Genomic DNA, 27,362 nt, shown 5'->3' on the forward strand with positions numbered 1-27,362 from the left:
ATTAACCACAAAACAGCAATGTATGTAGCTTTTTTTAAACGCAGGAATTGCACCTAATTGGAGTTTTTAAAAATAAAGAATGAACGAAATATTTTATTCTTTGTCCATTTGTATACTCCACTGGTAGACTTTGACTTTCAACTTGTGTTCATGCTAAAGGTACAGAAGATTCAGTTTTAACAGAAAACTAAATGGATGCTACTTTCAGATATAGCTGTAGATGGTGGAAATTTATAGAAAGTTGGATTGAATGGTTATCTATTCATTTTGAGACTTTCATATTCAGTGTTTAGTTCTCCAAGAATAATTTTTAGCGGGTAAAAAAAAAGATATTTTGTTGGTTACTGAGTATGTGCAATAAATAATGCATAAAGTTGCTATAGAGTCAGTGTAGACTTTACTATATAACAGGGATTTAGAGGCTGATTTTGCTAAAAACACTTGTAGCTGCAAATGTAGAAAACTAGGGGTCTCTGCCTTCATTTTGCATGGGTCTCCTTTACTCTGAGTCAGTCACCTTGAATTCAACAGGAGCAACAGGTCTGATTGATAAACATCTTGTCATGAGTTGGAACTATCCCCCCAGGCGAAGCAACTTTCTTAGCATTGCCAACAAGGCTAGGCCTAACCAATCACAAGGTAATGATCAATCAGACCACAGTTTAACCAAGACTTCTTGATATATGCATATTGTTGGTTCCCCTTGTCTGTATAATTTGGGAGTTCATGTGAGTACTTCTGAAGACAGGGTTGGAAACTCTGGTGCCTTTGTCTTCCCAATATGGCTGAACTGATTAAAGTTCCTTTCTTGTTTTTCACCATTACTTTTCCATTTGGCTCTTGGGGTCAGTGGTTGGATCTGATTCACGATGACTGCCAGAGTTGGGCCTCTAACTTAGGACTCTGGTAATGACTATGGTAATATTTTTGGTTCTTTTGTGTACTTTACTCCCTTATGAACATGGAGACATTGGGGAGGAGGTGAGTCTCTCAGGAAATAAAGGAGAGTTATATCTCATTTTGAGATCAACATTATCCTGAAGGGGGATATTTTTTTCACATCCCATTCAGGAAATTTAATCTATTCATCCATAGTTTCATAGATAAGTAGTTATCTGATTTTTAATCTAAAATATTTTTTGATCTAATAAAGAAATGGAGCAAATATAGTAATGATAATTGGTAGATGAAAGATAATTGTCTTATTTTCACTAAAAAACAGAATATTTGAGCCAGGTATGGGGGCACATGTCTGAAATCCCGGGGACTCAGGAGGCTGAGACAGGAGGACTGCAAATTCAAGGGCAATCTTAGCAATTTAGCAAGACCCTAAGCAACTTAGTAAGACCCTATCTTAGAGCTCAAAATAAAAAACAAAAAAGGGAGTGGGGTTGTGGTTCAGTGGTAGAGAGCACTTGCTTAGCATGTGGGAGGCTCTGGGTTCAATTCTTGGCACAACATATAAATAAATGAATAAAATAAAGGTCCATCAACAACTAAAAATAGTTATAAAAAATTTAAAAAGGTACATCATACATTGCTGGTGGGACTGCAAATTGATGCAGCCAATATGGAAAGCAGTATGGAGATTCCTTGGAAAACTGGGAATGGAACACTTATTTGACCCAGCTATCCCTCTCCCCGGTCTATACCCACAGGACTTGAAAACAGCATACTACAGGCACACAGCCACATCAATGTTTATATTAGCACAATTCACAATAGGTAAACTATGGAACCAAACTAGATGTCCTTCAGTAGATGAATGGATAAAAAAAATGTGGCATATATACACAATGGAATATTGCTCAGCTATAAAAGAGAATAAAATTATGGCATTTTCAGAATAAAATTATGGAGTTGGAGAAGATAATGCTAAGTGAAGTTAGCCAATCCCAAAAAGACAAGTGACGAATGTTTTCTCTGATATAAGTTGACTGACTTGTAGTGGGGTAGGGAGGGGGAGCATGGGAGGAATAGACAAACTCTAGATAGGGCAGAGGGGTGGAAAGGAAGAGAGGGGGCAGGGGGTTAGCAAGGATGATGGAATGTGATGCACATCATTATCCAAAGTACATGTATGAAGACATGAGTTGCTGTTAACATACTTTATATACAAACAGATATGAAAAATTGTGCTCTATATGTGTAATAAGAATTGTAATGCATTCTGATGTCATGTATTTCAGAATTAAAATCAATTAAAAAATTTATTTTGAGCTGGTACCCGGGATTGAACTCAGGGGTACTCAATCACTGAGCCACATCCCCAACCTTATTTTGTATTTTATTTAGAGTCAGGATCTCACTGAGTTGCTCGGCATTACACCATTGCTGGGACTGGCTTTGAACTCATGATCCCCTTTCCTCAGTCTCCCAAGCCGCTGGGATTAAGTGTGAGCCACTGTGCCTGTCTTATATATGAAAATAATTTAAAAATAAATAAATAAAAAGGACTGGGAGTGTAGCTCAGTGATAAAACACCCCTGGGTTCAAATCTCCAGAACCAAAAAAAAAAAAAAAAAGATTTGTTGAATTTTTTTCGAAATAAAAAATAAACCTGAATTTGTAATTGTTTTAAGACCAAAGATGGTGGAGAGTGGCTAATTTGAGGAGGATATTTGTACTTTCAAAAATTGTTTTTGGTACTTTCTGATATCTGTTTTTTTTTTATTTTACAAAAATGCTGATTTTTAAAAACAGATAATACATGGACATAATAATGTATGAAAGGATATATAGTGAAAAGTAAATTCCTCTCATCTCTATTTTGCAGTTACCTGGTTTTTCATGAAAGGTGTGTATCATTCAGTGCATTGCATCTTGGTTTATAAAATTTTATCTTGAATGCTATTTTGTATCAATATTTGTTATTCCAGTTCACTCTTTTAATATAGAGTATACCATTTTAAGAATATGCCAGTTTGTTTACCTGTTTCTCTATTGGTGGACATTTAGGTTTTTAATCTTTTGCTGTCATTGCTGCAATGAATACATCATTTTACGTACACAAGAATAGCTGCAAAATAAATCTTTAGAAATAGCATTTCAGGGTCAAAGGTAATGGGCATTTAAAATTTTGTAGTTGTTGCTTATTGCCGCTGCCTTCAGTGGATGAATGGATAAAAAAAAGTGGCATTTATACACAATGGAATATTACACAGCATTAAAAAAAGAACAAAATCATGGCATTTGCAGGTAAATGGATGGTGTTGGAGAAGATAATGCTAAGTGAAGTCAGCCAATCCCAAAAAACCAATGCCGAGTGTTTTCTCTCATATAAGGGGGGTGTAACTCATAGTGGGGTAGGGAGGGAGAACATGGGAGGATTAGATTAATTCTAGATAGGGAAGAAGGGTGGGAGGGAAAGGGAGGGGAAAGGGGATAGCAAGGATGGTGGAATGTGATGATCATCATTATACAAAGTACATGTATGAAGACTTGAATTGGGTGACAACATACCTTATATACAAACAGAGATGAAAAATTGTGGTAAATATGTGTATTAAAAATTGAAATGCAAAAAAGTACATGTATAATGGCATACATTGGCGTGAACATACTTTATGTACAGAGATACGAAAATTGTGCTCTACATGTGTAATAAGGATTGTAATGCATTCCATTGTTGTTGTGTATTAAAAAATAGTATAAATAAATAAATAAACATGTACTATTAAAAAAAAGCATTTCAGGGTCAAAGGTATTGGGCATTTAAAATTTTGTAGATATTGCTTAATTGCCACTGCCCATAAAGATCAAGTCTCCACTTTATATACTTTTATTATCAATATTTCAATAACCCTTTGTTTTTTTTAATGTTTACTTTCTATTTTTGTTTTCTGCTTGCCTAATTAATTGCTGGTCTTATTAAATTACAGATGCTCTTTGTTATAAAAATTGACCCTTTGTCTTCAATGTGACTGTTTACTTTATGGGCCAATTATAGCATTTTAAAACATCATGTTTGGGGTCAGAGACCATGGGTATATAATAGAAAGGGATGTGTGTGTACATGTGGAGTATAGGGAATAGTATTTATTTTGTCTGTTTTCATTTTTCTTATGTAAAACAGATCATTAAATTGCCCTGGTGTTCAGGAACACTGGGCTTCAGTGGTGTGCTAGCACTGGAAGTGAATAAACTTAATTAAGCAAGTTTCCAACATCACTTAGTGCTTTGAGAAGTGGAGGATCTCAGACCCACCCCAGACCTGTGGAATAAGAAGATCTTCGGGTCTTTTAAACTAGATCTTCAGGTCACTTGTCTGCACATTAATGCTTGGGAGTTACTATTATAGGGGCTTGCACAGTCTAAAAGACCTCCTAAGGAGAGTATACAAAGTACCATTTCTAAGGAGATGTAGGGTAGGTGTTTCTCATGAACTTGGTACTAAATTGGACTGGTAAATTATTTGTAGGTGTGGGATTTTGTGTTTCGAAGAACTGGAATAGAGGCTTTTTCTGCCCCTGGCCCCCAGACACTCATGTCTATCTCCTAATGCAAAATGCATTCTGTCAATATCCAAAGTCTCCTGTGAGACTTTTGGGGCAACTTTTAGCTGTGAGCTCCTGTGAAAAATCAAAAACAAGTTACATGCTTCCAGCATACAATGGCATAGAATAAACAAACATTCCTATCCCTAAAGGGAGGAATGGGGGCATAGCAAGACATAAACCCAGCAGGACAAATTTAAATTCTGTAACTCTATGTCTGCTGACATCTGGGGCATGTGGTGGCAAGGTGTGGGCTCCAAAGGACTAGAGCAGCCTCACCCCTGTGGTCTTGCTGGTTGCAGCCCACATGTCCTTTTTCTTGTACTGGCTCTGCTCATTGCTTGCAGCTTTCCTCAGCAGACATTTCATATTTCTGGCATTTCTAACTTCTTGGGCTCTCCATTGCTGTTTTGGCTTCACTCTCACAGTTTTCTTTATTGCCCTCTCGAGGAGTACCTCCAGGGATTCTGATCCTGACACACATTGTCTGGCCTTACAAACCTTTATTTGAAATCTTGATAGAAGCCTTTATCCATAACCCTGTAATTCTTGGCATCCTTCATGCCTTCAAAACCGGCAACACATGGACCAAGGACCACATGGACATGCCAGCAGAAGAATTACCCAGGCTTGCTTGGACTGTGTTTGCAGAAGTCTTAGAGTGCCAGAATACCTGAGGAGAAAAACAAACTAACAAACAAACTGCTGTGTAAACAACTTCATGGGTGGTCCTGTGCAAACAGGCTACCCTCAAAGCAAATGAGTTTACATTTTTACACTGTGGAACCTGTAATTGATGTGGTTTTGCTGATTCCTGAGATGCCCTCAAAGCATCTTTCCCATTGCTTTGGTACAAAGTTCTTGGTTTCTTTTTAGTGGTGCTAATCTCTTCAACAACCACAGCTTCTTTGGCCCCAATTTTGCATGTGCTGTCCTGGATAAACTGCAAACTTTTCAGAATTTTTTGATCTTGCTTTGATTCTCATGGTAAGCCTGGCTAAAAACTGCTAACAATATCCATGCTATCACCCAAATGCTATGCTACCTTGAAATTTCCTCCACCAGATTAATTAAACACCTATATTTTTATTTTTATATTTTTAGTTGTAGATGGACACAATTCCTTTATTTTGTTTGTTTAATTTTTTTTATGTGTTGCTGGAGAGTGAACCCTGTGCCTCACAGGTGCTAGGCAAGCATTCTACCACTGAGCCACAACCCTAGCCCAGTTCAACATCTTTAAATTTAGCATCACACGCAGTCTTAGGGCATGGACAAAATGTAGACAAATTATTTGCCATAATGTAATGAGTGGTCCCTAATTCAATTACCAATAGCATCTTCATCTCATTTGAAACCTCATGAGCACACAATCTTACTATCCATATTACTATCAGTGTTGTGATCTTCTAAGATCACACCAAAATCATCCATTAAGTTCTACTTAAACCATTTTAAGTCTTCTATAGTCTTCTGCATTTCCAAACTTCACCCACAAACCAGTTCCAAAGGCTTCTGAACCACATGGTCAGGGTAGTCACAGCAACATCCACACTTGGGACCAGTTTTCTATTTTATTTACTCTTGTTGCTCTGGCAAATATGTGAGAAAAAGAACTCAGAGCAGGAAAGATTAATTTTGGCTCATCGTTTCAGAGGTTTTAGTCTATCAAAGCTGACTCCATTGTTTTGGGCCTGAAGTGAGGCAGACCATCATGACAAAAGCTATAGCAGAGGAAAACTGTTCAGCTATGACAGTCAGGGAGGGGTAAGGGGCAAGAAGAATACAGGTGTGCTCCTAATGACTGTCTTCCTTCAACTAGGTCCCACCTCCAAAAATTTCTACCACCTTCTCAGTAGTCCATTCAGAGGATTAATCCACTGATGAGGTTGAACCCTCATGATCTAATCACTTCCCCAAAGCCCCATATCTGAATCATGCTGTGTTGGGGACTTCAACACACGAATCTTTGCGATGGGGGATATACTTCATATCGAAATCTCAACAGAGAAATTTCTCTGGGTGATTCATGTTAGGATAACAGAATAAGCTGCAGTCTTTGGGCAGGTGAATGTCTGAGATGTTCATCTATCTGATAGATTCCAAATTGCTTATAAAATCAGGCCTTGTTAAAAACTCTGCCTGGTTTTTCTCCTTAGCACATTTCCTGGATGGGGACCAGCTTTCAGGTGAAAGTTTCCCAAACTGAACAGGTGTTATGTTTGCAGGCGGCAAAGAATGTTTTGAATCTTCCATTTTATTGGGATGTGTTTCCTACATTTTACTCTGAAAATGGGCTGGTGTTTCTCTATGTGTGGTTATCAAATAGCCTGCCTTGGACTCACCTGTGATTCTTAACTTTGGAAATTGCTTCTTGTAGTATTTATATAAATGAAGAGGGAATACCTAGGAAAGGGCATTCAAAACACAATACCTTTTTATTATGTAGGAAAAAAAATCATCTTAAAATAAACTTCTTTGAATCCTAGTGCAGAGAAGTTCTCACGTACAGCTTAATCATTGAATATTATAAAGCTGACTCAATCAGGTAATCATATCCAGGTCAAGGAATAGAAAATATTAGATCCCCAGAGAACCCACTTTGTGCCCCTTTCCTTCTCCTCAAGATAACCATTATCTTGACTTCTGACTCCTAGATTAGTTTTGCATCTATTTGAACTTTATATAATTGGAGTCACACAAGATTTGTTTTTGCATCTGGTTTCTTTGGCTAATATTTGAGAATTCTGTGTAGAACTTATGGAATATCATTTATACATTTTGCTGTTGATGGATATTTGAGGAATTTTTTTTTTCACTTTTATGATGTTACTTCTTTGAACCTATTGTTCATGACTGTTAGTATCCTTGTTTATTTGCATTTTGGTTGAGTGTACTCCTGAGAAGAAATTACAAGGTTGCACAGAGTATACATATATTTTTGGTGAATATAGTTGGTTTTCCAAAGTGATTGCACCCTTTTCCAGTATTAGTAGTGTTACAATATCTCTAGTTGTTCTGTATCATCATCTACAAGTTTAAGAATAGTCAAGGCAAAGAGATTACTGTGTCTGGTTCAGAGAGGGAATAACTTTTGATCATACTTCAGTAGGTTTTTTTTTTTTCCTAGACTGAAAATTTAAACTCATAAATTATCCTTTCTAGAATAATAAGATCATTAAAATTTTTAAGACTATTCTGAAATGTTAGAGATCAGATTTATGTTGAAGGACCATACTGAGAATTTCTGCCATGTACATAAAGGGAAAATTAATAAGGAAATGTAATTGTGTGTGTAGTATTTAGTTTGCTACACTTAATTGGCACATAAATGCTATGAGGTAGAGGGCAAGTGAATGGTTCTATTATCTATATTTTAGAGATGAAGAAACTATAAAATGAAACCGGTAAATAAGCTCATCCCCAAGGTATAAATGGATAAGCCTGGTTTCCAACTCTGGCTTGCTAGACTAAGAACCCCAGGGCTTACTGCAGCTTGGCACTTGGTTTTATCAGAAAGCCTTTGCTTGAATTAAGGACCTACCTTACTTAACATTAGTCATTTATAAGCAAATCCTGATTTTCACTCAGTGCTGAAATAATATTTAGTTCCCAATATCTCAAAATTTAGTGATTCCCATGGGATTACATTGATACAGGTTTTTGTAGAAATGTTACTCTTAAGCAAGGCTATAGAACTTCTTGTCTTTTACCTTGTCACCTCCTTTGCCCTGGGGGTTGTTTCTAATGTTCCTGTAGAGCTGTCTCTGCCCTGTTCCAGGTTATTCCATGTTATATGGAGTAACAGTTTTCAGGCTGTGCCTAGTCCTGTGTTACTCCATTGTATTAAATATCGGTTTGCCATGAATTGCTCCATTTTGAGTGTAGTGTCAAGGTAAAATGACTCTACACTTGTTTGTACAAGTAAACTACCAACATTTGCCCAGCACAACCATAAGGCACAAACTGAAGAATAATTTATTCATTCAAAGAAAAAATTAGTACCTGCAAATTTATCAAATTACATTAGAAGAATGTGGACACTTGGGCATATCAAATTAAATTAGAAGAACATGGACACTTGGGCATATCAAATCAAATTAGAAGAACATGGACACTTGGGCATATCAAATCAACAGAAACACCAGGCACATTAAATTATGAATCACACCAGATGTAATCTTCTCACTTAAGACCTTTAAAAGCAGAGGTACCTTGAACTGTGTCACGATAGCACACTGACCCCTCTACCCAATCACTTGTTGTGAGCCATGCCCAGGAAGATCACCACAACAAAGATTCCCTTCCTGCTCCTGGGTTTCAGCTCAGCACTATTTCTCCTGCTGATGGCACATGGCCTACTTCAAGATGACTGCAGTGACTCTTGCATTGTATCTGCTTTCTTCCTTTACTCTTGGAGTCGTCCTTTCTCCTCCTTTGTATAACCTATATATATCATAGTGTGAAGTGTGGTGTGTAACTTGAATGTTATAGATGTTAGTAATTGAGATTGGAATAGAATAAAATAACTTGCAATAAAATGAAAGTATGCATACGCCTTGAATTAAAGCTGATGAAATTGATTTATTCAATAAATTCTAACATGTGGAAAGATACAGACATGTTCATTGTATGTTAATGGTATAGTTCACTCACATCATTTCCAATAAATGATTCATTCAATGTAAGGTTGTACAATGGGTTAGGATTGGAAGTAAATACACTGATCTTTGATATGTGCATATTTCTTAACCTGAGATTGATATCTTTTTATTCAAATTGATGGTAATTATAATTAAGTCCACCTGAGTGGTCTTGTGAGTCCAGTTCTAAGTTTGACAGTGGACCTCTTTATGTTTTCTTACTCTAGTTATCTGCCTTTGGAAATGGTCCTCAGGGAAATCGTGGTAAAGTTTAGTTGCCTACAAATTTTAGCTGTTCAAGAGTCCACCTGAACCAGTTAATTCTGATTGGCATTCTTTAAGGAATCTTCAACTAGAATTCACTTTATTTCATATTAAAAATGTCTGTGGAGCAAATTCTTATATGCATTTAGTAAAAGCCAGAAGACCTCATGAAGAAGGCTAGTTTTCCTTCTGTAGTGAATCCTACAACTTTAGAAATGGGTACAACCTTTAGGATCATCTATTCCAGCCCCTACACTTTCTTTGAACTTCTTTGCTAGGTACTTTGCATTCAGTCCTTGTTTGTGAGTTAGTGATGACTTATCTCACTTTTATGCTTTCTATAAATGTGCTTTTTAGTTGGAAGATACTGTTTTTTAAGTTTGTGTCCTACAGATGTGCTCAATGACCTTATGTAAGAAAAGTTATTGGAGATTTGTTGAAAATAGTTCTGAAGGGATGAAAGGTATAGTTTGTGTTTAATACTTGTTTTTCCCTTTCTTCCCTATATTGTATATTTTTCTCATCATTAGTGAGCCTTATGTAATACTTTGATCTTATTCTACCTGGTTGTTCCATGGAATTGATTCTCATTTCTTCTATCCCTATACCCCACTTCCCATATGTTGTGTCACACTGTGTTTCCAGGCTGGGCATGAATTTGTGATCCTCCAGCCTCAGCTTCCTGAGTAGCTGGGACTACAGCACAGTGTGCCACTGTGTCCAACTTAAAGCTTAGAAAATTAGATATAACTGATTCTGTTCTCAGGACACTAATATTTATTTAGTATGTAGCTATCATTAATACCTATCAGATTGTTTGGATATATTGATGCAGAATTATTCTTTATATTTCTCACATAAGGTTATTATACTTTATAGTTCCAATTAGGCTTTCAGTCATTGAAATCTAGAAATAGTCTCAGACCTGAAGCAGCTTATAAGCAGCAACTAGGATAACCATATAATTTATTATGCAGACAGTGACAGTTTTGAAAAAGGGAGCTCTACATAAAATTAAGCTGGGATAGTATGTATATATATATATATATATATATATATATATATATATATTTATATATCTTGTTTTAGGCAGACCAGGACATATGGTGGCCCTCTTTTAATTTTTTTAAGTAGACTTTTAATTGAAATACAACATACGTTAAGAAAGTCCATACATCCTAAATGGATAATTTGTTGAACATTTTAAAGTGAGCCTTCCAGATCAAGAAATAGAACATTACCAATATCCCAGAAGCCTTCACATTTTCTTCAGGTTACTTCCTTTTCTTCCCTGCTAGATAGTCATCATTCTGACTTTTAACCATAGATGAGTTTTATCTATTTTTGAACTTTATGTAAATAGCATTATGTAATACACTCTTTATACCTGGCCTTATTGATCTGGTGTTCTTTTTGTGAGATCCATCCATGTTGTATGTAACAATTGTTCCTTCATTTTTGTTGCTCTAAAATATTCCATCATACGAATGTACCACAGTTTATATATTGAACTGTTGACAAATGTGGGTTGCTTTAGGGTTGTTTTGTTGTTGTTGTTGTTGTTATTGTTTTTGGTCAATAAAAAGAGTGCTGCTATAACTGTATTTGTTTATCAGTCTACTGGTGTATCTATCTACTTAGCTGTGTGGGTATGTAATTAAAAGTGGAATTACTAGATCATTTAATAAGGGACTATTCAATTCTAATAGTTAATACCATTCTTCCTAAGTAATATACTTGTCCATGGTTCTTCTAGCAGTGATTTGAGTTTCAGTTACTCTGGAGCTCTCATGGCCTAATCATTTCTTAAAGGGCCCACCTGTCAATGCTATGACATTGCCAAGAATTTTGAAGGGGGCATATTAAAGCCATAACACCATTAAAGGGAAAAATCAGTGTCTTGTAATACAGTCACAGTGTTATGCATCCATCACTCCATTAGTTTGAAAACATTTCATTTTTTTCCCTTTTTTTAAATTTATTTCTTACATACATGATAATAGTGGAGTGCATTACATTCATAATTGTCCATTTACAGCAAAATTTTTTGTAACTGTATATAAAGTATGTTCACACTAAATTATGCCATTATACATGAGCTCTCTTATTTTTTCCATTGTTGTAAAATAAAACTCCTTAACAGCATCTTTCCATTCTTTACTGTACTCTCTGCTCCCAACCCCTGGCTGCCACCAATCTGCATTCTGTCTCTATGGATTTATCCATTCTGAGTATTTCATATAAACAAGTCATTTAATATGTGACCATTTGTATCTGACTTCTACACTTTTGATACATTTTTGAGGCTCATCCATGTTGTATGAATTAGTACTTAATTATTTTTTAAAGCTGAATAATGGATATGTGTGTGTGTGTGTGTGTGTGTGTGTGAGAGAGAGAGAGAGAGAGAGAGAGACACTATTCATTTGTTATTGACGTGCATGCTGTTTGTGCTATTTGGCTATTAGGAATGATGGTACTGCTATAAATTTGTGTCAACTTGTTTGAGTACTTGTTTTAGATTCTTCGGAGTATGTATTTAGGAGTAGAATTGATAGGTCATAAAATTTTATGTTTTAACTTTTTAAGGAAATACCAAACTTCTCCACAGCAGCTAAACCATTTTACATTCCTACTAGCAACATACGAAGGTTCTAATTTCTCTGTATCTTTGTCAACACTTACTATTTCCTAGAATATTGTATTTTTGATGATAAGTGGCATAGTTTGGAATTTTTTTTTAAACTTCATTATCTGTTGGTACATGTGTATATAAATAAGTGTGTGTATGCATATGAGTGTGTGTGTATATGTCTAAAAATACATTTTTCCCAGACAAACTTTGTATCTGGTGACCTTGTTAAATTCACTGGTTTAATTCTAATAATTTATTTTTTGGATTTTTCTGCCTCTGTCTAAATTGCTGATTTCCATTGTTTTCATATTCTTTGTTCCTTTTTCATAGAAAATTAGTTTTGCAATATTCTTATAAATGGGCTAGAGGATATTTATAAGAATTTAAATTCTCTTTAAATTTTTCATTATTTTAGTTTCCTTTGTAGTTTAGTTGGTTCTGTTGTTTTTCATTTTGGTCGTTCTTTTGTACGTGTTTTTAAAATATCTAGTTATCTTTGGTATTCTTGATGAAGGACTGCAATAGTTGGTTTTGGTTGCTAATATTGCCTTCCTGTTTTTTGTTTGTTTGTTTTGTTTTGTTGTTGTTGTTTTGAATACCTTTATTTTATTTGTATATAGTGCTGAGGATCAAACTCAGTGTCTCGCACATGCGCTCTGCCTCTGAGTTACAGCCCCAGTCCAGCTTCCTGGGTTTTTAAAGATCTGTTTCCCAAAATAATTTTTCCCCAGATAGGTTTACTGATTGAGAACTCTGTGTGAGATTGCTTTAAGGGTCAGCAGCAAAAGGTAGACTGAGGCCCTAACATTTATTCTAGAGGTCAAGTCCTATACAGACTTTTTTCTTTTGATGATTTTTGTTTCTTCTGACCTCCTGCCCCCCCCCTTCCATTTGTGGATGTTTGGAGCAGCCTTAGACTTAGTCCTATTTCTCTTTTGTTCCCAGCACCCATCTAGATGCTCAGACACATTTGGATACTAAGCCTGGACCCAAAATTTCTGTACTGTATAAGACTGTCATGAGTGATTCTTCTGTTCTTTGAGTATCTTTTAATTATCTTGGTTTGCCTTAATTACTTTGCTTCTTGATCCCGAGTTTGGCATTTTCTCCTAGGCTCTATTTAGGGGATTGGTAAAGATAATTCTTGCCTCCTTAGTCCCTTCTTAAACCTCTTGGCTTAGGTTGCTGTTTGTTCTGTTAGGCATCTCAATCAATTCAGTCTCATCTGTTTTTTTCTAGAAATACTACTCCCTCCATTTTTGCTTGTTAATGGAATTATTTCTTGTTTTCAAATTGCTCTGAACTCTTTTTTTTTTAATTTTAATATTTATTTATTGGCAGACACAACATCTTTGTTTGTATGTGGTGCTGAGGATCGAACCCGGGCCGCACGCATGCCAGGCGAGCGCGCTACCGCTTGAGCCACATCCCCAGCCCCTGAACTCTTTTTAATTATGAAAAATGTGGATGTAGAGCACATATATCCACTCTCTAGTTTAAATAAGACATAAATATAATCAAAGCTGCTTCTTTGGTTGTTTTGTATTCCTCATACATCTGTTAATATTTTATCCTATATGTGTGTGTTTCTAAACAGTACAGAACATGAACATTGTTTTCAATATGCTTTAGCTTTGTGTACTAACATACTGCATGAATCCTTCACTTTGTTTTTGTCTTTATTCATCATGGTTCTTTTGTTTATTTGTTATCTTAGTGTATCTTTTTTCTACTTTTGGGTAGAATTTGGGTAGAGAGGATAAGGTAGACAATGTTTTTCTTACTAGTCCTTTTTTAAGAAGGGAAATTTAAATGCTTTTTTTGGCTATCCTGTTACTGAGAGATGAGTAGGAGAAAAGACTTGGTGTTACCTCTACTTCTTTGAACTGGTCATAGGTAAATGTGACACCCAGTGGTGTTTTATAAGTGGGGCAATTGAGTCTTATTGCTGACCTTTGGCGTTACACATTCCTCTGGAGAACAGAGAAACACCATTCAGTTGTATTTAAAATTTGACAGAGGATATATAAAGATTTGGGTTCTAATTACTGGAAAGAATTTTTTGAGATCATCTAGTACAGTTAACCAAAGGTTACAAACTTCTCTTTTAAATGTTCGGTTTTGATTTTTGCTTGGTTTTTTTAATATGAATACCAAGAATTTTTTTTTTTTTTTTTTTTTTTACTAAGAATGAACATAAATTATTGAACTAATGCTTCCTTGTTATGTTTTTCTTAGGGTCAAAATGGTTTCAATCCCAGAATATTATGAAGGCAAGAATGTCCTCCTCACGGGAGCTACAGGTTTCCTAGGAAAGGTGCTTCTGGAAAAGTTGCTAAGGTCTTGTCCTAAGGTCAATTCAGTATACGTTTTGGTGAGGCAGAAAGCTGGACAGACACCCCAAGAGCGAGTGGAAGAAGTCCTTAGTGGCAAGGTAAGTGTGGAGAATGATCATTTGGAGGGGAGAAAAAATGTGATGTATCACTAGCTTAGTATATGTCCATGGTATCCTGAAAAGAATTAGTAAAAGAAAAAAAAATTATTAATTTCCTGTAGGATAGCAATCTCTCAGTGAAGAAGATTATTTGACATTAATAACGAGCTTGAAGTGAAAACTGAACTCAAAGCTCAGTTTTGGTAAGAAACCTGACTATAGGCATTACAAAATGCAGTTGCTATTTTAAAATGCATTTATTTTGGAATAAGAATAATATTCACCTGAATATCTAAAATTTTATAAGTCTGTTAAAAAAAAGAGAGAAACAAAAAAATACCAAACTGCAGTAAACCCCTCCATAGCTACCAGACTTTTCACTTTGAATGAACCTCATATACTTTTGCGATGTTTCCTTGGATTGAAACTAATTGTCCTATCCCATTATCATTTTTTTGACACTATGCAGTAGGTACTTCTCATTATGTTGCTTTTTTACTTTTTTAAAACTCTGGGATATAGGATTCCTTCCTAGAAATTATTCTTATACTTTTAAATTATTTAAGTTAGAATAATTGGTATTCCTTAGCCATTTTTGCTCTTTTCAGTTCTTTGCTGAACCTTTTTGGGAATCCATTGCTTCCTTGAAGCCTATGAGAAAAAGGAGTCTTTGAGGGGTTTAAAAGACTACCAGACTTCTCTAGGAGTTTACCTTCTTTATCCCTCAAATCTAGTCATTAGCCAAATTCAGTTGGTATTATCTCCTAAATATCTCTAAAATGTGTCAGTTTGTTCATCCTGTTCTGGAACACTGTTCTTCTACTTTATACTCTCAGGACCTTCCCTTTCTTTCACTCCTCCCTCTCCTACCCAGCACACATTTTGGCATTCCGTTTATCATTCTGGTCTTAGCTTAAGTGTCCCCTGAAAGTTGTATGTGGTCTCAAAACTGGGTTAATAATTTCTCCTATTCAGTTTCATAACAGTATATTACTTCTATTTTATTACTTATAAAAGAATATTTTAATTGTTCATTTACTTGTCTAGTTTTCACTGTTAGACTCTAAAAAATCTTGAGGGAGTCGTCTTATTTTCTTGTTTTCTCAGTTCACAGAGGGTGCCTGGCCTATATGAAATTCTAAATAAATTTTTTTTTAAATTATAAGAATACATTCATATTTGAGGAACTGGGAGTAGTGAAGGGGAAGACTGTTAAATCTAAAATTGTTTCTGAAGGTGAAAGTGAACACATACATTATAGACTTTCTTCCCAGCGTAGGAATCTTGCTTAATCCCGAAGCATTGACTGTAAATGCGATGGCAAGTCAGAATATGATAGAGCAGTGATCTGCAGGGTAGCATCATTGTCACTCTATCAAACCTAGGATTAAAAAATTAATCTTGACTCATAATTGAATGTGCCCTTACTTATACTATGATTATCTTTTGGCCTGATAGGTTATCTAGCAAAATTTATTTCTTTGGTTATACTAAAAGAATTGAATTTTCAGTTTGAATCACATATGTATGTGATGATAAGTATATGTGCGTGTGTGATGTAATGTGTGTGTGTGTGTGTGTGTGTGTGTGTGTATAAAACTTCCCAAATTTGTCCAGTTTCTAGTACACATTTGCTTCCCAAAATGTTTTCCCTTTTAACATGTTTACTTCATTTTCCTATTAAACAATTTGTTCTCAGATTTTTAAGGTAGAATGTGAATCATATTGTTTTACTCTACTGAAAGAAAATAAAATAAAGTGATAAATTAAGGCCTGAATTTTAAAAAATTAATCATTTTTAAACATTGTCTTGATATCTATTTTGCTTAAGTCTGTTCTGAGGAGTAATATAATTAGCCAAAGCACAAACAGTTCATATTCAACTCTGCAAACTATCAGCTCTGTGTCCTTGGCAAACTGCTTGTTTCATATCTTTAAAATGGAGATAATAATGTGGGCCCATAGGGTGTTTTCTGTAGAAATAGCAAATTTAATATTGTACAATTTATTTTTAAAATAGTTTAATTTTGTTTAAAATAGTTCCCTTTGTGGGGAAAAGGGTTTATAATGTATTTTAGAAAGTGGAAAAATACTACCCCAAAATAAATACTTTTCCCCTTTGATAGCTCTTTGACAGATTGAGAGATGAAAATCCAGATTTTAGAGAGAAAATTATAGCAATCAACAGCGAACTCACCCAACCTAAACTGGCTCTTAGTGAAGAAGATAAAGAGGTCATCATAGATTCTACCAATATTATATTCCACTGTGCAGCTACAGTAAGGTTTAATGAAAATTTAAGGTAAGTACAGGTATTTGTGTAATATTTGATTTTAAGTATATTTAAAAGATTTAATTTTAATTCTACTTTGCCAAGTTGTTTTCAAAAGTCATTTGAAACTGTTTGCCATATGTCAAATGTGGCTTTCAGTGTCTTATAGAATGTCAAAAGAACACCCTCCTTGTTATCAGTTTCAAAACATAGGCTAACTGCTGTATTTTATTAGAAGAAGTTGCCATAAATTTAAATAAGAGTTGGGGAAGTCAAGAAATGGAGTAGGAGAAAGAAAAAAGTTTACCTTGAGTAAGAGTATTAGCTCTCTGCTTCCTGTAATTCCTTCATTAGCTTATTTCTGGAAATTAAATTACACTTGAGTTTTGCAGAATAAGATAGAATGCTCAAATTTGTCACACCTTATTATCATTTTAAAAACAATGCTTTGATAACATTGTTAAGGGCAAGATACATTGGACTTTAGGATGCCTGTTTCAAGAAAAGAAAAACATTCTAAGTGTTCATTACTTCAGAATATCTAAAAAGTCTATCCATTTCAAATATGATTCTTAATTCAGAGCATTTTTTTGATGGTGTATACCAAAGTACAGTTTTTATAATCTAATCTAATTGTGTAGTTTTTATAATCTAATCTAATTGTATAGAGTTAAACTTGTGTGGCTTTCTTTTTAGGTTTCAAAACTATTTGAAGTCTTTCTCTTTAAAATGTTTTTAAATTAAGTTTTTAATTACAAAGGATTTTGACATTACATCCCATATTATCTATGGAATATAGAAGTATAAACCTTATAAGCATTACATAATATGAGCATTCACTGCCAAAAGTTTATGGCATGTTTTATCTATATTCCATTTGCGGGCACTGTAATAGTTACTTACACTTTTGCTGTAGTGCTTTATAGTTTTCAAATTTATTATTTTATTCCATCTAATTTTTATATTTGTAATGTCAGAGACAAGTCTATTTTGCACTTGGGAAAGTTGGGGAAGCATTATATTATATGAAGAGAGCAAGAGCTTTAGAATTACATACCTTAGTTCTAATCTTGACTTTGTTGTTTATTAACTGATAAATTTGGGCAAGTTATTAACTTCCTTGAGCCTCTGTTTCTTTCCCAATAAAACTGAGAAAGTATTTCTGAGAAGATTTTGTTCTATTCTTCATAAAGTTAAATGCATTATTTTTCTGTTTCTTGTCAAGGCATGGATGTTTGCTGATCAAGCCCTAGTCATTACATTGAAGTCATTGTTTCTCTGAAGCAATTTCAGTGAATGTTAATATCTAAATGTGACAGGACAATATTAAATATGGGCCAGACATTTTTAAAGTATTGGAGATAGGGCTATAATAGCTACTTACAAAACAAGCACTTTTCGTAACTTCATTAAGTTAACCAACCAGTTCAAAATAACAATGTTTTTACTGCCAAGGGGGTTGGGGAATCCAGGTTTTATTACAACATATCAGTATCTTGGGGAGAAAGGCAGGAAAAGGTATACACAGATCCTATTCACAAAGTCCATATAGTCTAATAGAAGAGAGAGAATATGCTTAAATAACCATAACATAATATGGAAAATAAGGAGATAGTAAAGAGTGTACATTAAGTGCCAGGAAAGTTGAAAGGAGGTAGAGCTTATTTCTTTTCAGATGTGATCCTAAATATTCATATCTGAAAAGAATGGGGAAAAATTGACAGCAGTATTAGGAATTATAAAGAAATATGAAAGTTGAGGGAAGAAATGATATTGAGGATAATAGAATTACTAAAGTAGTTGGTCATAGGGTCTGATATTCCTTGGTGGGAGAGATCCAATAGAGTGGAGAATAGAGAAGTGCCAAGAAACTGAAAACCAGGATAAGGACAAAACATACTTCTAACAGGAGAGATGGATGGACACAACATGTAGTTAGGGGGAAATTCATAATACAAGATTGCAAAACTGGAGTAATTGTAGGTGAATCTGGAAATAGATTTTCTGAAAGAAATGGAAGTGGATGTGATGATAGAAAAGATCAAGAAAACTGCTGGATCTAAGGACATTGATTCTCAAACTTTAGATTGTATTATGAATCTTAACAATTACTGGAAAACGTGTTTAAAATGCAGATTTCTGGAGTGCACTTATCCAATTCTGACTCTTTAGTTAAGAAATAGCACCCTAGAACCCTTATTTTTAGCAAGATCATTAGGCATAATTTACTATCTGTCATATCTTGTACTATATACTTTTAGAATCATTACTTTCAGAATCCGCTTTGAAACATCTTTAAAATTACAGATACCTAGGTCCTCTACCCTAAGATGGATTCTTCAGTTCCTAAACATTTGTGTCTGTATTAAAGTGTTTTTTTAAGCCATTTTATTTTATTATTTTTTAAATATATTTATTTTTATTTTTTTTAGTCATACATGACAGCAGAATGTATTTTGACATATAATACATACATGGAAAATGTACATACATCAATCATATTGTCTATTCTGCTGCTCTTCCTATCCTCCCTGCTCTTTTTTAGCCATTTTAAGATCTCACATAAGCACTATTGTCCCCAGGTGAGAAGAGTGGATGAAAAAAGTGTCAAAATAGGCTAGGCAACTTATTTAAAATGTAGTTTCTGAGGCCTCATTTCAGACCTTAAAAGTGTGTGAGTATGAGGTACAGGAGTCATTTTTAATAAACTCTCAGGTGTTATGTTCTGCCAAGACCGAGAGCCCTGGTCTTTAGAAGTATTCTCAAATAGCGTGAAGAACCCAGGATGCCTGTAGAAGACAGATGAATAAGAAAATCTGTTGGCAGTTCAACTTAAACTTTTTCTTTATCCTTTTCCTTTTTTTCTTTTAAGTGATTTTTTATGTCTGCATTAATGAAGGACTATAGTTAAAAAGATCTGCTTGTTTTCCACCTCTCTTCCAAAAGTCTATCTCAAGATGCATTTATGGTTCCGTATAACCAAAATATGATGAGAAAAATATTTTTGTTTAGTACCAAATGCTTTCTGGTCTAACATGCCATGGTCTCAGCCTGAAGTTCAAGGGAATAGAAATTGGATTGAGGTAAAATACAATGAGGTTAACTAGGTTGGCAGAGATACCAAGAGTTAACTTATGTGGGCCCAGAATGGCTTTAAATTTGTGTTCTTCAAATGGAGTGGGGGGAGTCAAGGCACAGTAATGTACCTCTTAAGTTGTTTCTTTTTTTCAGTGACCCAGAAACTCTGTCACTGTCCTCAGGAACCTGTAATAGAATATCCCTTGTGTATTTTCCTAAAACATTACTTTCCTTACTCCCATTGTTTTGCAAATGCACAAGAAAATAGCACATTCTCTATTAGTCCTGTGAATAGTGTCCTCTCTCTGAAATGTCTTTTTTGCTGGGTTTCAATTTGAACAGATTCCTCCCCCCCCTTTGAAATGAGGAAGAAAAAAAAATACACCTGTGATTATATAAGGCTCCACCCCAATTTCATTAAAAAATTCTTTCTTACAGGGTTTTTGGTAGGATCTCAGGTAAGTTAAAAGAAAATGAGACACACAAGAATTTTTGTTTTTGTTCTTTCCCTTCATGAGCTATTCCTTGTTCCTGGTGACCCAGAACTTGTCCTGTCCTCAGGAACTTGTAATGAAATATGTTCTGTATACCTCTCCCCAAACAGTACCTTCCTCATCTTCCTTGTTCTGCAAACAAGATAGGTATGCAATCACTGCTTTATAGTCACATGGAATTAGAGTCTATGATGTCTCCTGACCGTTTTTTTGTATAAATACTGAAGTACAAGCATTTTGGAAAGTACTGAAAACTATTTTCATTTTTTTTAAGTTTCCTTTGATCTATGTCTGAATATATATTATTTCATACAATTAAAATTTAGATTTTCTAATTTTACTTTTTAATACAGAAAAATCTTCCATTTTTTAAAATCTTCTTTATGGTTATGGTGATTTGATGACATGATATTCTGTTGTGTTAATATGTGACAGTTTATGTAGTACCTTATATAAAAACAAAATTTAAATTTCTTTTTGTGTGAAAAATTAAGGTTAAAATGTTTTTCCACTGAAAAATAGGTAGACTAGATTAATAAATATTTCATTTCTACAGTTCCTGGCACTTCTTCCTAATTTCTTTCAGATCAGTTGTATCAATTTATAATGTTACCAACAGTGTGGTAACCTGCCAGTTCCCTGGTATTGGATATTTCAACCTTTCCTCCTTTTATTATTATTATTTTAATTGACAAAATTGTGCATATTTATTGTGTACAACGTATTTTGAAATATGTATATATATTTTGGAGCTAATTTTAATAAAAACACTTAAAAGTCTATTCTCAGCGATTTTCACATACATTATATTATTTACATAATCATTATGTTGTCTCTTCATCGATGATAAAAAAAAACTAAACAAAGTTGAATAGAAAACAAAACTTAACCACCATTTTACTATGCTAATATCCATTGATTGCCTGTTTGGGGACTGTGTTAAGAACAATACTAAGTGTTCATAAGCTGTGTTTGATTTCATTCTATATAGTCTAAAAGATAGATTTCATTATTGTCATTTGTAGGTGAGAAAACTGAGCCTGACTTCTTTAGTTGTATCTTAGCTGATAGGTAGGCCAAGTCAGAAATTGAACTCAAGTTCATAGCTTTGTTTTTAATCCTGCTTCATGTCTCAATGTATGCATTTTTGTATTATTCATACAGGTTTTCCATGTTTATGGCTTTTACATAATTATTTTAATGACTATTCTTTCATTGTGATAAAAATACCTACTTTGTCAAACCATTCCATTCATTATGACTATTTTGGACCCTCTAGATTTTTGTTATGAGTAGATGATGCTTCATTTATTGCTTTTCTACATATGTACTTTGCTTTTGTGGAATTATTTGCTTCACGTCAACATACTTTATATATAAACAGATATAAAAAATTGTGGTATATGTGTATTAAGAATTGTAATGCAAAAAAAAAAAGTACATAAATTGGTGTGAACATACTTTATATACAGAGGAAAAAATAAATAAATTCCAGGAAGGTAAAATGTAAGTCATTTTGGTTCTTATATGCCTGTTTTAACAGTTTTATTTTAATACTCTTTATATTTTGTAAGTGGCCTTAAAAAACTCATATTATTTCTACAGAGAGAGAAATAAATGTATTCTTATTTGATTATATAATTTAATATTTCTAAGTTTTATTTGGCTGTTTTAGTTACTGATAATGCTATAGTAGCATTTTATAATTACTTTATCATCCTAATTTCTTCTCCTTTTGAAACATCCAAATGTGAAAGATTATACTTTTAGAAATCAGAATTCAAAAGAAGTCTAGAATGATTTCAAAACGTATACATAAAAGCTCAAGACTGAAATTATCTGATTTTATTTCTAGGTAATTACAGTTTTTAAAATTTGTACTTTAATTTATTAAATCCTATTTGTTTTATTTACTTATTTATCTTATAGTCAGAAAATTTCTTTTTAAACATAGCTGCTACAGTGAATGTACTTAATACTGAAGTAAAACACAAAATCAGAGCAGAAGGGTAAATTGAAAAGAATCAGGAACCTGTTTCTGTCTCTCTCTGCCTTTCTAATGAGAAAAAAGATGTTTTTAAACAGGTAAAATAAGTAACATAGGTTTCCAGTTTTTCATTGTCAATTTCTTTTACAGAGATGCTGTGCAGTTAAATGTAATTGCTACACGACAGCTTATTCTCCTTGCACAACAAATGAAGAACCTGGAAGTGTTCATGCATGTGTCAACAGCATATGCCTACTGTAATCGAAAGCATATTGATGAAGTAGTCTATCCACCTCCTGTAGATCCCAAGAAGCTGATTGATTCTTTAGAGTATGTTTGTTTGAAATTGTATACATTGCTTTTATCTCAAAGCTTTATATCTGAGTTTGTCTATTTTTCCCTTTCCCCACCCCACATACATGCATACATTGATCTCTTTCTTAATAAATTATTGCATGTCTACTGTGCTCTTTTTATTGTATAGATTTATGTCTGGGTGTTGCTGTGAAGTTAGTGTATGAATTTCACTTTTTACTAAGTGTAAATGATTAGAGAAAGACCTGAACAAACTAGGACACTAGGGGTTCAGTTTTCCAATTAATCAATTCTGGCAACCAAAAAGTCCCTGTGGAGACTAATGATTGCCTGCTTAGTAGCTAGGGTCTAGTTTATTCAAGGATTATTAACCCCCACCACAATGGAGTGTATCAATAGAGAGGTCTTTAATTATTAGGGAATGAGAGGAGTCATAGTCCTTTAATTCATATTCCAAGTGTCACTGGTTATCTTTCCGAGGATTAGGATCCCATCAGCAGTTTAGACTTGAATGATATTTGTGAGCATTTGATAAATGAGAATTAAATAAAGTATGCATCTACCATGGCCCAGTTCTCATTCCTTCAGCCTGTGCTTTCTTGTCAAGTGAAACAAACAGGTTCAGAGAAAAAGAAAAAAAAAAAAAAAAACGGAAAGTGGATCACTTTTTCTTTTATAGGCTACAATAATGGAAACATTCCAGCATCTGTCATATCTTCACATGTACATCAATCTTCATTTAATGTCTCTATGGGCTTTTTTTTCTCTTATGTTCTCTGTTTCACCTTAGTCCCCTTTCTTCCCAAACATTCTATTGACTTTTGACACATTAATTACTATTCCCTGCTTTCCCCAAAATAAGCATACAGGTCCCTTTTTTTAAAAAGTTTTTTTTTTTTTTTTTTTTTTTTTGCTAGTCATTATAAGGAACAGATAGATTATAATCTATTAAAAGAAGTTAGTAAATATGAGAGGTTGCTATGATATCCATTAGGTAATTTACTGACTTTTATTTTATGACTTACTTTCTCAGTTGATTCCAGATATATACTTCATTTTCCTCACAGGTCAGTAATTAGAAGCTGAATGTGGATTATTTTTTCACTTATTAGCATTGTCATGAGCAAACATCAAGAAACTGAGAAAGAGCTTGTAACTTAATTCTTTATTTTTTGCGATCTGTCATCTATTCATTCCAGGTTTTTTTTTTTTTTTTTTTTAGAACTAGGAATTAAACCCAGCAGCACTTTTTCACTGAGCCACATTCCCAGCCCTTTAATTTAGTTTTATATATATTTGTAGATGGACACTATACCTTTATTTTATTTATTTATTTTTATGAGGTGCTGAGGATTGAACCCAGTGCCTCACACATGTAAGGCAAGCACTCAACCACCGAGTCACAACCCTAGCCCCCAGTCCTTTTAGTTTTATTTTATTTTTTTATTTTGAGATCTCACTTAGTTGCATAAGTCCTCATTAAATTGCTGAGGCTGGCTTTGAACTTGGGATCCTTCTGTCTCAGCCTTCCTAACCACTGGGATTACAGGCATGCACCACCTTTGGTGGTGCTGGGGATTGAATCCAGGACCTTGTGCGTAGGAGACAATCACTTTACCAACTGAGCTATATTCTCAATCCCTCCTTTCCAGTTTTAAAACTCACCTCCATTGTGGACTTTTTCTTACATTGGATACCAATTTCCCTTGAATTTAATTTTGTGATTTTTCTTTTATATATAAAAGTACTTGTATATAAAAGAATATTATCTTCTCCATCTTATGCTTCCTCATCAGTTTGTATTGGTGTCATTACAATGTGACATTATACTGAATCTACTTATATAGATAGCATAGACAAATGTGGAAGAGGTATCCAAAAATTGGTATATAACTTATAAAAATCAGAAATTTTGACCAGGAATGATTATAGACATTACCTAGTCTATCGCTCTTCTTTTACAGATGATTAGAGTAGACCATTTCTGTAAGAGAACTGAGAGAATTGGTGAATTTTATGACTTCACAGTATGTTGCTAACTGAATTTTTATAACATGCTTCAACATATTTTCATTTATTGATTATCCTAGCATGTGTTAGTTTTATGAGGATATACAGTTTCAGTGCTTCACTTTGAATATTTAGATTACTAGACCTTTTTTATTGTAAGTGAATCACAAATCTGTTAGGTGGTCTTATACAGATTGAAAATTCGTAAAATCTGAAAAGTTGGAGTTTATTTGGACTTTAGAAAAGAAGTATAATTTATGTGCTGTGTGATATGGAATTACCTCAGTTTGGTGTCAGGTAGCAGACACCTCTGGTTGAATACATATGAATTATGTAGCTATTTAAATTAAATAATATTTTTAAAAAACCATAAATGACTTCAGATTAGCTTTTGCTATCTATTATGTGATTTTTGAAAGAACTCTTGGTTTTCAGACCCTTTTGGATATAGAAATTGCATATAAGGATTGTGGTCTATACATGAATTTTAATGAAACCAAAACTTTTTCCTTTGTCTTTTGAATGTACAAAGTTGAGTTAAGTGATTTTTTTTTATTCAAAATTAAAATACCTGGAAATATTTTTGTATGCATTTTTTTTTTTTCACCAGGTGGATGGATGATGGACTAGTAAATGATATCACACCAAAACTGATAGGAGACAGGCCTAATACTTACATATACACAAAAGCATTGGCAGAGTATGTTGTACAACAAGAAGGAGCAAAGCTAAATGTGGCGATTGTAAGGCCATCAATTGTTGGTGCCAGTTGGAAAGAACCTTTTCCAGTAAGTTGTTAGAAATCTTTTATAAATAATTAGAATTGAGAATTTTAAGTCATATTTGTGTAAAAGAAGTTTGATTTTAAGAATAGGTATTATTTACTGAACATGGCTTACTTTGGCAAAACTGTTTCCTTTTCCTAGGAAGAGACGGTACTTTGATTTCTAACATGAATATAGATATACATAGAAATGTAGAGCAACATTTTAAGAATCCTAGTTGAAAATTAAATCAAAAGCTATGGTATTATCTTGATTAAAGGAGATCATAATTTCATTTGTTTTTTATTACTAAAAAAAGACAGGCCTTCCAAGATGTAGTAGAACTCACTTCCTATATAGATCACAAAGTTAAGAAAGATACAAGAAATTTCTATGAGAACTTGCTGTTAAAAAAAACAAGGTATTTTGATATTTGAAAATCCCTGGAATAAGAAAAAGCAGATATATTAAGCAGTAGGTAAATTGGGAAGAACCTAGATTTGTGCTAGTAGCAAGTAATAGCATGTCTTTTATTACTTTGTTAATCTCTTACTCTGTTTTGTTCAGTAAATTTGGGGAGTACTTGCCATTTTCCTTTAATCAGGATGCTGCATTAGTAAATAGCATATAATCAGGCTTAACTAGGCTTACTTTAATAAAAATAATCGACAATATACACTCTATAAAAAATTTCCTTTGCAGAGAATTAATGGAACAGTATGTGACCCCTTAAAAATATTTTTATTTAATCTTTTCCAATCCAGAAGAAGACTACTTCTATTTGGAACTGGGATCAATATTCTCGACTGTAATATAGATTTTTTAATTTTTGAAAGAAAATGACCTGTATACATTTGGAGTTGTAGATTTCAAATAACACATCTCTAGTTTCATAATATTTCTAAGCACTCCTTTCCTTTTTTTTCCTTTAATTTTTGGCAATAGGGATGGATTGATAACTTTAATGGACCAAGTGGACTTTTTATTGCGGTAAGTAAACTTTTTGATTTATTTAATATTCTGTGTATTTTTCTGTGAGTGTATTTTTTAAAATATATATACACTTCAGCTTATATATCTTAAGGTTTTGTTTTTAATTTCAACAAAGGCAGGGAAAGGAATTCTCCGAACAATGCGTGCCTCCAACAATGCCCTTGCAGATCTTGTTCCTGTAGATGTAGTTGTCAACACAAGTCTTGCGGCAGCCTGGTATTCCGGAGTTAATAGGTATATGAGGTGACAATGTTGCTTATTAAATATATAGTAACTTAGAAGGGAAAACAGAGCTACTGACTAAAGTTAATTAATCCCTTAGTCCTGATATTGCCATAGCAATATATAGGCAATGTTACAGTCAACTGTAAGGGTGGATATATCCCTAGCAATAACAAGTGGACTCATCAGTAGTAATGAAAAATCAATGTTAATTCTTCTGTATACCTACAGAATATATAAATTTGTTAGGGATTTTAAAAAGAAAAGAGGTCCTTCGCAAGGTTGATATTTTTTTTTTTAACCCAAATGAAAACTTTATATAAATTTACAACGTATAAAGAGTTGGAATTTGAGAGTGTTTTCATATATTAAACACGGTACAGTAGAGCAGCTTTATTCAATCTGTGAGCATTCTTTTAAAAGATAACAATTTATAGGAAATGCTTAAGTTTAACATTTTTTCCCTAACTTGAGTCTCTGAAAATTAGGAGATAGAAGAGCCGAGATTGTTACTGTTTTTTTTTTTTTTTTTCGCTTTTGAAAACATACTCCCATTAATATAAGGAAGAAAAATGTAAAAAGAAAAGAAAGTTATAATTCTGGGTGGAAAGGAAAGATAAAAGTAGTGTTGGTCATCAGACATTAAGAAAATCCTTAAGAATAATTTTTCATTTATTGTCCTTATAGATTTCTATTTTAATATCATGTAAGATTTAAATAGGTTGTTTAGCTTCTTTTTATGTTTCATTACTTTC

The 27,362-nt window shown here is 33.7% G+C and overlaps 1 protein-coding gene across 1 annotated transcript in view; it reads left to right on the forward strand.

Moving 5' to 3' along the window:
- Far1 (fatty acyl-CoA reductase 1) overlaps positions 1-27,362 on the forward strand; it is a 60,304-nt gene that overhangs the window by 14,851 nt on the left and 18,091 nt on the right. Inside the window, exons 2-7 of the mRNA XM_076846917.1 lie at positions 14,277-14,472; positions 16,599-16,774; positions 22,454-22,633; positions 25,239-25,416; positions 26,338-26,382; positions 26,501-26,619. Coding sequence (XP_076703032.1) covers positions 14,284-14,472; positions 16,599-16,774; positions 22,454-22,633; positions 25,239-25,416; positions 26,338-26,382; positions 26,501-26,619 — 887 coding nt within the window. The 5' untranslated portion in view covers positions 14,277-14,283. The remainder of the gene's footprint in view (positions 1-14,276; positions 14,473-16,598; positions 16,775-22,453; positions 22,634-25,238; positions 25,417-26,337; positions 26,383-26,500; positions 26,620-27,362) is intronic.

Source organism: Callospermophilus lateralis, chromosome 2 (genome assembly GCF_048772815.1).
Source record: "Callospermophilus lateralis isolate mCalLat2 chromosome 2, mCalLat2.hap1, whole genome shotgun sequence".
Lineage (NCBI taxonomy): Eukaryota > Metazoa > Chordata > Mammalia > Rodentia > Sciuridae > Callospermophilus > Callospermophilus lateralis.